Source organism: Cajanus cajan, chromosome 6 (assembly GCF_000230855.2).
Source record: "Cajanus cajan strain Asha chromosome 6, NIPB_CcT2T_4, whole genome shotgun sequence".
Lineage (NCBI taxonomy): Eukaryota > Viridiplantae > Streptophyta > Magnoliopsida > Fabales > Fabaceae > Cajanus > Cajanus cajan.
In genome coordinates this window covers 745,269-759,090 of record NC_138522.1, presented here as the reverse complement: position 1 = coordinate 759,090, position 13,822 = coordinate 745,269, and the positions used below count along the sequence as shown (strand labels likewise).

At 32.5% G+C, this 13,822-nt stretch overlaps 1 protein-coding gene across 2 annotated transcripts; it reads left to right on the top strand.

Moving 5' to 3' along the window:
* The first annotated feature begins 295 nt into the window (after window positions 1-295).
* LOC109810057 (uncharacterized) lies at window positions 296-12,834 on the top strand. Of its 2 annotated transcripts, XR_003805163.2 has the most exons (9): window positions 296-2,727; window positions 3,696-3,772; window positions 3,855-4,023; window positions 6,426-6,514; window positions 6,614-6,778; window positions 6,883-6,960; window positions 10,855-10,958; window positions 12,391-12,572; window positions 12,682-12,834. XR_003805163.2 is itself a non-coding variant. In XM_020373421.3 (8 exons), exons 1-8 carry the CDS (start codon window positions 2,118-2,120, stop codon window positions 12,494-12,496), a joined length of 1,398 nt encoding a protein of 465 aa, XP_020229010.1. In that variant the 5' UTR covers window positions 297-2,117; the 3' UTR covers window positions 12,497-12,834. The 2 variants fall into 2 exon arrangements, 1 of the variants encoding a protein (XP_020229010.1); XM_020373421.3 differs by having other exon boundaries at window positions 297-2,727; window positions 12,391-12,834.
* Window positions 12,835-13,822: the final 988 nt, after the last annotated feature.

The window sequence follows — 13,822 nt, the reverse complement described above, 5'->3', positions numbered from 1 at the left end:
AATAAGTTTTCTTATCTCATTATTTCAAAAAATGACTATATTTTAAATTTTAAATATTATAATCTATTATATTTAAGTTTTTTTTTCTTAGGCGTGTGAGAGAAAGTTGTGAAAATTAAACAATATAATTAATTATTATTAAAATATATTTTTTATTTGATAAATTTGCAAAATAAGGTTGTAATATTTAATTTTGTTTGAATAAAAAAAATCGGCTTTTATCTCCTAAAATAGTTTTAGGAGGAGAAAAAATTATTGAAAAATAATTATGTTTTAAATTTATAAATTTATAAAAATATTTTTTTAACAAAAAAACCACATAAAAATAGGAACTAAAAATAATAATTTTAGCACTATTTACTTGAGAATGAAAAGGAAAAGGAATTTCACAAGAACAAGGTTGGGTTTGAAACCCTACTATGATATCACTAAGAGCATTGCATTGCGAATCGAACTTCAAGAGATGAGACCTTTTAACAAAATGATATGAATCTAGAGGGATGAATTCGTTTTATAGATATATCTAGGTTGGAAAATGATATGAACCCAGAGGGATGGATTCGTTTTACAGATATATCTAGGTTGGAAAGTTCATAATTAAGAAATTAAAAGAAAAAAAATATGGATTGAGGGAAGAAATGGAAGAACAACGCCACAATCCCTAAAGATTGATAAGTTGAGAAAAATTCGCTACTTTGAATTAAGAAATTCAAGGGTAAGAATCAAAAGTAGTTCCTAACAACTTAGAGAGAGAAAATCCTCTCAATTGAAGAAATATCCAAATTATGAATAATTCATTTTCTTTTTTCATCCTAAATTTTTTACAAAAGGTTCCTATTTATAAGCTTAGATGGGCAAGATGACAAAAATTCTCACTAATACTTAATATCCACTAAAATTGACTCTTCACTAGTCTACTAACTCACCAATAAATTCTCACTAATTCCCATTAGTATTTATTTCCCCTTAACAAAAGAAACTCATCAAATTTATTTAATAAATTAAAATAAAATGAAAATTATATTAAAAAATAAGATAATAGATTTATTTAATTATTCAGTCCCAAATTACTTAAATTCTAGCCCATTAATTTTTTTTATTTATCATATGACTTTGAGTTTATTAGTCTTTAATTTTACCTTGTTTGATGAATTCAAAGCCATGTTAATTTCATACCATCAAACCGTACTACAAATGAAAAGATCTATGGAGTGGATGAAAGCATATACATTTTTTACATTCAAAAGATACTTAAGGAGAATCATAAGAGACAAGACTACTTGATAGTGCATTTTCTATTGATAGAAAAACGAGATGATCATCTTGAGACACTAACTTACCGTCGAGATCTATCTAATTTATTTTCATTCAGTCCCAATTTTATCTAATAAATTATTTTATATTTTTTAAAATTATTAAAAGACCAGTGCTATTTTTTCTCTTTAAAAGACTTTGAAAATTATGAGAACTAGAAATGTAGGGTTGTAAAAAAAAAGTACACGTAATTAAGTTTTCTTGAAGACTTAAGATACATACCCGTAACCGTAATTAAACAGATGTTGAGAATTTATTACACAAACAATCTGACTTAATACCAAAAAAGAACCCGTTCAAACTCGAATGATCACCATTAATCTAACGAAAACAAATTAGCAACGGCAATTAATAATAATAATAATAATGAAGGAAGAAGAAAAAAAAGAGGTAATGAGAAGGCAAAGGCAATTGAATGGAATTGATCCGTTGGAATAGAAGGAGGAAGAAAAGTATAAGAAGAAAAATATCCAATCCAATCAAACGCGTTTTTCTATCATCATTGTCAACCTCGCGTCCTCTTTCACACACAGTCACAAATTTCGAAAGACAGGGTTTGTTTGAGCTTCCTGACCTTGACTTTTCTCCTCTCTTCTTCCGCTTCTGCTTCCGCCATGTCCATCGCATCGCACAATTAAACCCTCGCATCCTCTCACCATGTACATCCGCACCTCTTTTCTTCATTCACCTAACTTCGCAATTCTAAATATCCTAAACCTAAACCTAATGACTCTCAATTACCGTCGCTGATCGCCGAAATCGGGAAAAAAAAAAAGAGGAACACGCCGTTCGTTAGGGTTTCGATGGAATCGTCGCCGTCTTCTTCTTCCTCGTCGTCATCTTCCGGGAGCGAGACCGGCGGTGGCGCTGTCACGTGGTTCGGGATGAGTTTCCCGTTCCGTTCTCCGCTCTCTCTCGTCATGGATTACTGCGCGCGCGAGGATTCCGCGGAGCCTGTGATCATCATTCCCCGCACGCGCCCTCGGTTTCAGGCTCAGCCTGAATCGGCTTCGGCTTCGGCTTCGGCTTCGGCTTCTGCGTCCGCTTCGGCCTCTGATTCCGACGAGAATGCCTGCAGCGGCGCGGAGGAGGTTGCGATACGCATAATTGGGGCCGGCGAGCAGGAGAGCGGCTCGCCGTCGTCGTCGCGGGGCCGGGAGGCAGGCTGCGAGGAGGAAGTGATCGGGAGGAGCGCGATGCTGTCGTCCGAGGCTCGCCGGAGAATGGCGGAGGAGAGGGTTCCGTTGGTTTCGTTGGATGATGGGATTGGTGGCGGCAGGGATTCTTCTTCTTCATCATCATCGTCGTCTACCTACCAGAGGTATGATATTCAGCAGGTCGCCAAGTGGATTGAGCAGATTCTTCCGTTTTCGCTCTTGTTGTTGATAGTTTTCATCCGCCAGCATTTGCAAGGTAATGCTTCTTGTCTTTTGATTATGTGCGAGAGTTTGAGGTCGTCGGTGAAGCAATTTATGATATTAGAGAGATTGTGTCTGCTTGACTTGTTGGTGTACTGGAAAAAGTGAATAAAATATCCGTAGCTATTTTCTGCCCGGTTCTCTTTGATGTTGATGATTGTTGCTTCAATATAGCTTGCCTCTTGTATTCGGAAGCCTGTCTAGGTTTTCTCATGATATGTGCTAATGGTGTGGGTCAAAGAAAGGTTGCGAGCCTTTTGATGGGATGGACACTATGACATTAGTAGTCAATAACATACACGCTACCCGTTTGGTTTTAATTGATTTTTGGTGTTTCTGTCTTGCTTAATGTTTTATATTAATTCCAACCTGAATAAAGCTGGAGTGGGCTGCTGTGTGGCTTGGCATCTCTTGGTGTCACCAAGGAAAGAGGTAGAGCGAAAGATAAGATTACCATTACCTGAAGCAATTTGAGGATGTTGTAGGGTTGTGCTTGTGCCTGTCTTTTGCTTACTGTATCTCCTACTTGGAGTTGCCACTCCTTTGTATGGAAATGGGAATCATAAGAGATTTAAGATGGTTTTATAGAGTTTATTCCGATATTAAGTTAATTCCTTGTTTTTCTTTTATTATACTTACTTGATTATGGCAAAGTTTTACTTAATGAAGAATACCATACTGCTTGCTTTTTATTTTCTATGTGATTATGATTGTATCTCATCTTCTTCTTTACAACCTTTTCATCCCTTCTGAATAGGGAAAGAAGCAATGTGGTTATCTTTTTTTTTTAGTATATTTTTAAATGCTGTTATTTATATTGCATTGATTGATTCTACTTTTAGTGGAGTGGTAAACTGCCTCTCACATACAGTTTCAGACTTTCAGTTTATTGATTTACTCTGAATTTCTTATCTTGAGTTGATTCTTTCCACATAACTTATTTTAATTTCTGGGAACTTGCAGGTTTCTTCGTCACAATTTGTATATCAGCTGTGATGTTCAAGTCAAATGAAATTGTTAAGAAGCAGACAGCCCTGAAGGTGCTATACCTAGATTTTTGGAAGTCCTTTTAATGAAAATGAAAATAGAATTGAGAGTCTCAATTCATGTTCTATTTTGCAGGGAGATCGGAAAGTATCTATTCTGATTGGCATCTCTTTTGCCTTTATGCTGCATGTGATATGCATTTACTGGTGGTATCGAAATGATGATCTTTTATACCCTTTGGCTATGCTTCCACCAAAATCAACACCACCTTTCTGGCATACAATATTCATCATTTTGGTTAATGGTATGTATTTATTCTGTGTGCACAACACACAGTTATTACATTGTTATAGTTTGTTTACACTAGACAGTTTTATTTACTCTATTGGGCATAGAGACAAAATGTATGTTAATAGTATGTGACCGAGACAGAAATTTGGCTCCTTAGTGAATGACTGAGCAGTTTGTTTTGCTTGTTGAATGCTTGATTAATGTGCAAGTGACTTGGAAGTTTCAGCACAATAGTAGGGTTATTTGCTTGATTGATATTGATGAAAAATTGAAGACTTCCTTTTTCTGATGCTTCATAACTCATTTCTATTTTGAAATATTTTATTTTTAGGTTAAATTATATTTCTCTCTCCTAAGATATGCGAATATTAAACTGATCGTTCTAATGCTAAAATAATAATTTATTCCATTTAACTTAACACCATTAAAAATAAATTACACCTCTCTCCTCTAAGAGATGTGTGTATTACAATGTCCTCCTGTTTTATGTTCAAATATAAAACAAAATAAATTACCCATTTTCTTCCCTAAAATATGTGAATATTACACTACTCCTCTCTCTTATATTAAGATATATAGTTTACACATTTAGTTTAACTCCATTAAAAAATATTCTTTACCCATTTAGCTTGACTCTAGAATATATTCTTAATTAAAATATATAAGATTCAAATTTTTTAATAATTAAATTTTATTTAATAATAAATCTTTAATATATGTAGATATATAGATTCATATAAAAAGTTGTGTGTTTAATATACATTTATTATCATTAAGTTTATTAAATTCAATAATTATATAATATTTAATAATATAATATTTAATAATATAATATTTGACATAATTATTAAAAATAATTATATATTATATTTATTAAGTATAATAATTAATACTATATAAGAAAAATATTTGTTTATATGTATATTTACTTAATGCTATATTAGTAATGTTAAATACTATGTTATATAAATTTTAACATAATAGGGGATGACAATGTAATATTTCATATCTCTTAGGGGATGAAAGTGTAATTTATTATATTTCTTAAAATATATCTTGTGGGTAGAAGAACCGAAAAAATACAAAAAAAAAAGGGTTCTTTGTACTTAATCAGTGGTCCTGGACTGAACCTGAATAAAAATTGTCTATGGATAAAGTTAACAGTTTGTTGCCAATGAGGGTTGCCTTACCTGGTCAACCTTTCACTAATGGAAATTGCATGAATTGGGCTTGAATCTTAAGGTTCCCTCATTAGTGGATGATCTATAATCTCATTGAAAATCTTTGTTTAGATCGGTGTTTTTTCTTGGCCTTGGAATCGGGAGAGCCTTAATCACCCTAAACTTCAATCAACCAAAAATGTTAACCACTCTTTTCTTCCCCTTCTTTGACATAGAAACAAAGTCTCATTTTTGTGCTATGCACAGTCATTGCTTGACCCCTTGTGTTGCCCAAGTGTCGGTAATTTCCTGGGAAAAAAGGAATATTACTGCTGACATTTTGTTCAAGATCCAAAATTCTATATGGTGACCAATTTCAAAACATTTTGAACTCTTAATTTTGATATCAACTGATTTCAAGACTCTTTCAGGGGTGTTGGGAAGAGCTTTTATGGAGAATTTGAGCTTATCTTATAACATAAATATTAAAGCAACTGAATGTGTTTGATTAAGCTAGTAAAAGTTGCTTATGACCTTCCTATAAGTTCCTTTTAGCTTAATTCAACGAGCTTTCATGGTGAAGGTTATCAAAATAAGTTTATTGAATTAAGTGCTTATGACATAAGTTCTCATGTGAAGCAATTAAACTCTTTACACAAATGTGCGTTTAGATGAACTGTTACAACTTCGCAATAGCTTAATAGCTCATTCTAAAAGCTTGAATATTTTTTATTGTGACTGACTAGCATGAGCTAAACTCCCTGGTTTCATTTGAATTGATATTGCCACATGAATCATGGAATTAACATCAATTGTGTTGCGACTGTGAGTATTGTGGATGGATTAAATGCTTATATCTGGATATTTAGGTTGCATATTTCTTCTGTCTTCTATGCAGCCAACCTTGGTGGAATCTAAATGAATTAGTTACAATATTATATGTGTTTTCAATGATGAGCCAAGATTTATGGGTCTTCCACTATGTGCCTATTTGAAGTATTTTCTACGTTCTAGTAAAATCTCAACCCCCCCCCCTCCCCCCCCCCGAAAAAAAAAAAAAAAATTTGTTATTTGCATAACATTTCACTATTTCTCTTCCGTTGGCAACACTGATAATAAGTAGCATCTTTGTAAATCTCTTCATATTGTCCTGGTTGATCTTTTTTTTGGTCTTGGCATATAATGTTTCTAATTCATTTGTCAATATTTTTTTGGTTCGTTGGTATTGATGACCACAATATACATTGACTTTTAGATACATTGGTGCGGCAAGCAGCGATGGCTTCCAAGTGTGTGTTGCTTATTTACTACAAAAATGGAAGAGGCCATAACTTCCGTCGGCAGGTTTTTAGTACCTTCCTTACTTTTTCTAACAAGCATATATTTTTCAAGTATAGTTTCCTTCCTCCTATAATCATCTAAAATCATTTAACTTAATTAAAGGGTCAAATGTTAACTCTGGTTGAGTACACTCTGCTGTTGTATCGTGCCTTGTTGCCAACACCTGTTTGGTACCGATTTTTCTTGAACAAGGAGTACGGAAGTCTCTTTTCCTCACTGACCACAGGATTGTATCTAACTTTCAAGCTAACATCAGTAGTTGAGAAGGTATGTTTTCATTCTCTGAAAGTGGCATTCCTACCCAGTGCTGTAACTTTTGTGCATGAACCTAAATTACTCCAATTTGTTCAACCTTCTATGTACTTATTTAGGTCCAATGCTTCGTTTCTGCCTTAAAAGCGTTATCGAAAAAGGAAGTTCATTATGGGGTTTATGCCACAACGGAACAGGTAAATAATTTGTAATATGCTCTGATTAAGTCTGAATCTTAATAATTGCCTTATAAGTAATTCTTCTCTCTCCTTTGTTACTATATATTTATTTTGGTGATACTGTTATGTGCTTTTTCTTGTTTGGAACTTATAGCTTTCTTATATTTGTAAATGCACATGATATATTTAAAATTGGGTATGCAAATTTTAGATGCACAACAAAAAGATGAGTCCCTCTCTTAATTATGAACCATCAAACCTATATATTTGTAAAATGAATTAATGAATCAAATAATTCTGCGATGTTTAACTATTCTATAGTACATTGCATGATTCATGAATGTGAAAAAAAAAAAGTAATATAAGTTAATGCAATTATGCAAGTGTTCTCCATCATATTACTTAAAATATAATTACTTTTAGTATGGATTATGCATTTTAGTGAAGTGTACATGTATGGTGGTAAATTGTTGCATATTAATCATGTATCATGGAACTGATAATACTACTATTTAAGAATTTAATGCATGGGAGTATGCAAAATTGATTGTGAAATGAATGAGATTGATTAATTTTTGACTCAATGCAATTGCATTGTTTTTATATGGTGGATGCCTTAGCAGACTTTGGCAGAAGCATGAGGCTATACACAAACACAAAATTACTGTAGAATATTATAAATAAAAGAACTAATAACAGTATAATATAATATATATCAAGATAAATAAATTTGAAACATTAATATAAACAAAAGTCAGTAAGAGTATCGCAATTCATAAAATAGGGAACAAAGAGTAAATACATAGATAACTGAGGGAACAAAAAGTGGGGAAGAGAACAGAATTTCAGTATCATGCTTGGATTCAAAGAAGAGTACTGGCTCCAGAGAGAACAGAATTTCTGTTTTCAGAATTAAGAATGGGAATTTATTTGTAAAACAGAATTTATGTCAAGGACAATTTATTTGTAAAAAGAAGAATATAATATTGCAAATAATGAATCTGAATTTCAGATTCATGAAACAGGACATTGAGGGAACGAAAGAACATAAAAGGAAAAGCAAGAGGAAAGAAACCAAATAAAATAATGGAAGATAGGGAACTATAATTCTGTCAAGGGAGAAACAGAGGGGGGCAGTCCCATTACATGAGAAATAGAATTGATTGCCTGAAGACTGTCATGGATTGCCAGAGACAACTTCTGGTTATTACCAATGGTATTCTGACAACTGGACATGAAATGGAGATGGTTTGGGTTTATGTAGAGTTTAGGTTTAACATGGCTAGAGCCACATTTTCTTCAAAAGTAAGAAGGCTAGTCTCACATGGAGACTGTTTATATTTTTTTATTTAATATAAAATAAAACCCTAAAACTTCCAATTTTTTTTCTGCTATGGTGGCAATTTCTTCCATAAATGCTATGTTAAAAGCAGCCTCAATGAGTGACAAGAACAGTACCCCACCATGGTTTTTGTGGCATGTTACAAAACAGCCATGCCCAGGCACTGCTGTGGCCATGGTGTTTTGTTCATGCCAAGGATTGAAGACTGCAAAAGGATTACCAGATAGATAGAAACATTATTGTAGTAGAGTGCAATATTCTCATTTTAAATCGCTGGTTAGCCTTGGTTTTTGTTTTGTTCCTCAAGGTGTCCAAGCTCCAAACCTCTGGCAAAAAGTGCAAAAGGATGAGAATGATTATAAACTATGTTCTTCTAACTATTTATATCTTATTCTAAAATTTGATAACATTATCCGGTGCTGATGTTTGGGGTTTTCTTGCAGTTACAAAACTCTTCGCTCTTTTGAAAATATGAAGTCAAAATTGTTAAAAACTAGGTCATCCAGACGGTTAATGGAGGAAACATGTTAAACCCCAATTCTTCACTGTCACAACTGACCAAAACGATATTCTATCTAATCTTTATGCTTAAATATGAATTTTAAAATGAATTTATAATATTTTTTTCCTAGTTTTAACTCTTTAGTCCTTTATTTCCCGTAGGATTATGTAATCACATGTAGATAGAAATCCGTCATTAAATAGTAAAAAGATGTTGGATATATCTGCATTCTCTCTTTTCAGAAATGTATTATGACATCATGGCTTCCATATATTTTATTTAGTTGTTTGCTTGTATGTGGCAGTTGTGTGTTAAAATAAAACATTTTTTTGGATGACGTGGGGAGGGATCCTTGGGAAGAACTGTGGGTTTGGGTTCTCATGTGTGATCGACGTCTCAACCAATTTCCACGATAAAACCTAAAATGCATCAAAAACAACTGTGTTGCTTTGATGATGCCCATCCAACCCCAACAAATGGACATCCAAATTCCAAACATTTTAGGAACCAAGAGGTTCCAATATTTAAAGTATATGCTAGAAGGAAGAGAGATTAGTTAGTTCCAGGAGAATATGTTGTACAGCTTTATAAGTGGAACCTATAAGCTATAAATAGATGTTTTGGGGTAGAGAGGCAGGAGAAAGGATTGTATGAAAACTGTATTACAGTTGTTTGAAGGGAACAACTCTTCTGGTGGCAGAGCAGTAAATTCTGATTATATCTTCTAATTTTTTTATTTGTTACTCTTGATTTTACTGTCAGAGGACCTACCAAAACATGCAGGAAATCTATTATATTGTACAAGCATGTTTTCTTCATTTGCCACCATTTTTATCTAGAAAACATTTTGAAGTGTTAAATTTAACTAGAGAAAGGGAAACGTACATCTTTTGTATTTCTTTGTGGATCCAAAAATTTGTTTATCAGTTTTATTTTATCATACTTCAATAGTTTTTAGTTGTTGGTTTGGCACACTACTTTTATTTTTACGCACAGATGTTTACTCTTTAAGGTTGAGCTGTGGTTCAATGGTAAGGTTTGTCTGGTGACTTGAAAGTCCTAGTTCAAATTTTGGAAACATACTCTTTGCATATTGGAGTAAGGCTGCATACATCGCCCCTCCCCAAACCCCACCAGGTGGAAGCCTCATGCACCAAGTAGCCCTTTTACATATTTTTACCTATTGCAATGTATCTATGTATCTTCAAATTAAGTGCATGCTGAACATATTGTTTCTGGAAAATAGTTGCTTTTTTTCTTTCTCAAAGGCTTCCAACTCAAAGTTGACTAAAGCTAGCAATTATTTGTCCAAAAGAAGCTGAATATAACATACACTAAGCATTTTGGTGTCTTTTGAGAATCTTTAGCCTGCCTTCAAATTCTTTACCACTTCAACTACCTGTATCTTTAGATTAAGTGCATGTTAAATAGATTGTTTCTGGTAAGTAATTGCTTCTTTTTTTCTTCAGCAAGAGCTTCCAACTGAAATTTGACAAAAAAAAACAATTATTTCTCCAAAAAGAATCTGAATAAACATACACAAAGGGTGCGTTTTGTGAAGAAATTTTTTTTCATGTCCAAAAATCATACGTTAAATGCCCTCTTAAGTATTTTGGCTTTTTTTAGAATCTTGAGCCTGGCTTCAAATTTGCTTAAGTTGGCATAGAGTTTTTAATTTTTAGGAGTGTGGAGGAAAGATGATTGTGACATGCCTTGTTTGCAGTTTTCAACTGAGAGGAGAAGTTTAAAATTTTCAAGGATAACTTCCTGCTTTTGCATTGTTTTGTCGAAGAGTCTCTGTCTTGTCTATTTTATATGGTGTTTGGTTAATGGAAGTATTTTCTATATATGATTATGCAGCAGAGCTGAAGGTCTTTGATACATTGATGTGGTTTTATACTTTTATTATGTATTATGTTATTTACTTTTTTTTATTCAATGTGGTGTTTTTCCTTTGATTTTTTCTTTTCATTTATTCCTTTTATAATGAGGCTAGAACTCTTTATATACAATCATTTAAACTTGTTGAGGAATTTTTTTAATGGTGATTCTAAGTATCTAACTGCAGGTGAATGCAGCTGGTGACATGTGTGCTATATGCCAGGAGAAGATGCAGGCTCCCATATTGTTGAGCTGTAAACACATGTTCTGTGAGGAGTGTGTATCGGAATGGTCAGTTTAGAGTTTTATTCCTTGTTTGGACCTTTTAAATTGAAAGCTTACTGATTTTAAAAGTAATAGATAGATAATTGGTTAGGGTGGTTTAGTTATCAGTCTAGAGTTTATCCTATAAGCTGCATCTATTAATTCTCTGGAACGCATTGTCAAATATTAAATTTGATAGATTGTGTCGTTCTTGGCTTTTGGTTTACATCACCCTTTCAACTAAAATTAGGCATATATTTGGTATCTTTTTCAATGGTCTATAATACTTTTCTGTGTAATAAATTCAAAAAATTGAATAGGCTATGTAACTATTTACTAATAAAAATTAAAACCCTAGTTTGTCATGCATCTTAGCAGCGGGCAAAATGAAGTAAATTGAACTTATAAAATCTGCAATCAACTTTCGCTTGAACTGAATTAAATTGCACATTAGTTCACATGAACTGATCTGTTCTTTGATTTCATTGAACTGAATTGTACTGCCCTATAAAAGTTTGAATTGAACTGTTATTTTGACATGTTGATCTGTTATAACAGGACAAATTTGCCAATTTTATTTTATATCTATTATATTGAAATTTTTCAAAGGAATATATATATCGGGCCAAATAGACCCAGTAGATTTTAAGTCTAAAAATTAGTGGCCTAACATTTTGGGTCTGGCTAAATTGACACAATTTATTTTTTGGATCACTTTTGTTGATATCTTGATTGTCGGACTATCGGACCAACGGCTAACTCATCAAGAAGGATTATTTTAGACACATTTAATTTTATCCTTTTGTAAAATTAGTTTAGTTCAGTTTTTAAACAATTTAGTTCAATTTTATTTTTAAAATAATTCGGCTCAAGTTTTTTACAAACAATTCGAATATTTATAGTGTTGTTCAGTTCAACACCTGTTCAATTGTTTTTGTCCATCCTTGTGCATCCTTAGCTATTTATTAAGATTTTGTCCTGTTAAAAAAATTCAGTTTTCAATTTATCTTTATGCCTTTCCTTGTTATCCAAGCGTTGCATTGTTGAGTTTAGCTTGTAATTGTATGGAACATGAGAATGGGGGTATTTTACAAAGAAAGATGAATGGTCATTTCCTCTTTTGCATTATGTTGGTGATTGAAGAAAATGTATGGTATTTGACAAAGAAAGATGAATGGTCATTTCCTCTTTTGCATTATGTTGGTGAGTGAAGAAAATGTATTGATGAAAATGGAATTTTTCTGCTACTCTTCTGCATGCTTCATGGCCAGAAGTACTTCCCTCAAAATTTAGCACCTCAGTTCTATGAAAAGCTTTTATTTCACCACGTTTATATTCATTAAGTGTTTAAATAAAAATAACTACGACAAGTATTCAGATGCCTTTAAATTGTATTCTGATTTGTTGATAATCGTGTTTGTAACTTATCTCTTAACCAACAAACATGCTTGTTTTTCAGGTTTGAGAGAGAACGAACTTGCCCATTATGCAGGGCATTGGTAAAACCAGCTGATCTGCGGACCTTTGGAGATGGATCAACAAGTCTGTTTTTTCAGTTATTTTAAGCTCTCGCTTTGTTTGGCTTGTTGGGTCATTTTTTGAGCCAAAATCTTCCTGGAAAATGTTACGTTCTCTGGTTTGGTAAAATTTCCCATTAATGGATTCTAATGAAATTGAGATTGAAAAAATATATATATAGATATATTACATTTATGGCTAAAGTGCAAGTTCTTCTGTGTAATGATATCAGATGTACAATACAAACTTCAAAGGGCCTTAGACAGCTGGCTGATCCTGAAAGCCGCGTGGATCTTTTAACCTGATATTCGTCACGTCACACGTTAAGGAAACTCTTGTTTATAATGTTACATTTCAAATTAGTTTCCCTCTTCTCCCATACCAATTTCGTAGGGATATCTTCCACAAGTGTGCGTTGATAAATTTATTCCAGAACAATATTCGACATATTTTATTAAATAAATATCAACACTGAATTTTGTCAGCATAACAAGTGGTTTGAAATTATTTTAAATAAATGAAATCAGTAAAACTATACAATTTAAAATTTGTTTTGAGATTTAATGTACTATTTTATTTATTACAAAGTAATTTTTTTAATGGAAGCAAATATTAACTATTATTATACAAGATAATGAAATTACATAATTAGATTAATTAGACAATTGTTCTCTTGATGTCATAAAATGAAGATTTTAACATTTTGTTTTTGTATATTATTCAAACCCCTTGCAAGTTTACGTGCTCTACATCTTCTATTTTTAATTTACTTTTTCTCATTATAGTTACACAATTTTTTATGGCTTATATCTTCCATTGTTATTTAGGTTTAGAGGACCTTAATCCCAACCTTTAGGCAATATCTATCCCTTGATGACATGATTATCACATTTTTCGGATACTTGTTCAAGTAATATTTTGTTTTGGTTTAAGTCTACATTCTAGATTTATCTTGTTTACATACGATTATATAAAGGAAGAGCTTGTGTGAAGCTTTATTCGTTATAATGTTAAAATAATTTGATTTGGCAATCCAGATCCACTGTAATTGGATTATATGTGTTAACGGACCAGGAGTTAATCAATCAATGTATGAAAATAACGCCATACTAGCAATTGGAAAATAGTTTGATTTTATCTGGACAATTTTATTTCATATTTACATGTGGTAGAAGTTTTTGTTCACTCGGGGAAGATAAAAAACAAAGAGTATGAAATGGAAACGGTGCTAGTACATAAAGAAATATAAAAAATGAGGATGGATGCGGTGATAAGATTGAATTAATTAATAACTAAATCTGGAAGCACTAGTGTTGAGTTGTGAAATAGAGGATTGTGCAAAAATGGAACATTATCTGAAAAATAAATTAAAC

Bases quoted from the DNA above. Each gene is read 5' to 3' on its own strand.
- LOC109810057 (XM_020373421.3), top strand. From the start codon at position 2,118: ATGGAATCGTCGCCGTCTTCTTCTTCCTCGTCGTCATCTTCCGGGAGC. The intron at 2,728-3,695 runs GTAATGCTTCTT...GGGAACTTGCAG, and splicing joins CATCCGCCAGCATTTGCAAG to GTTTCTTCGTCACAATTTGT. The intron at 3,773-3,854 runs GTGCTATACCTA...TCTATTTTGCAG, and splicing joins AGAAGCAGACAGCCCTGAAG to GGAGATCGGAAAGTATCTAT.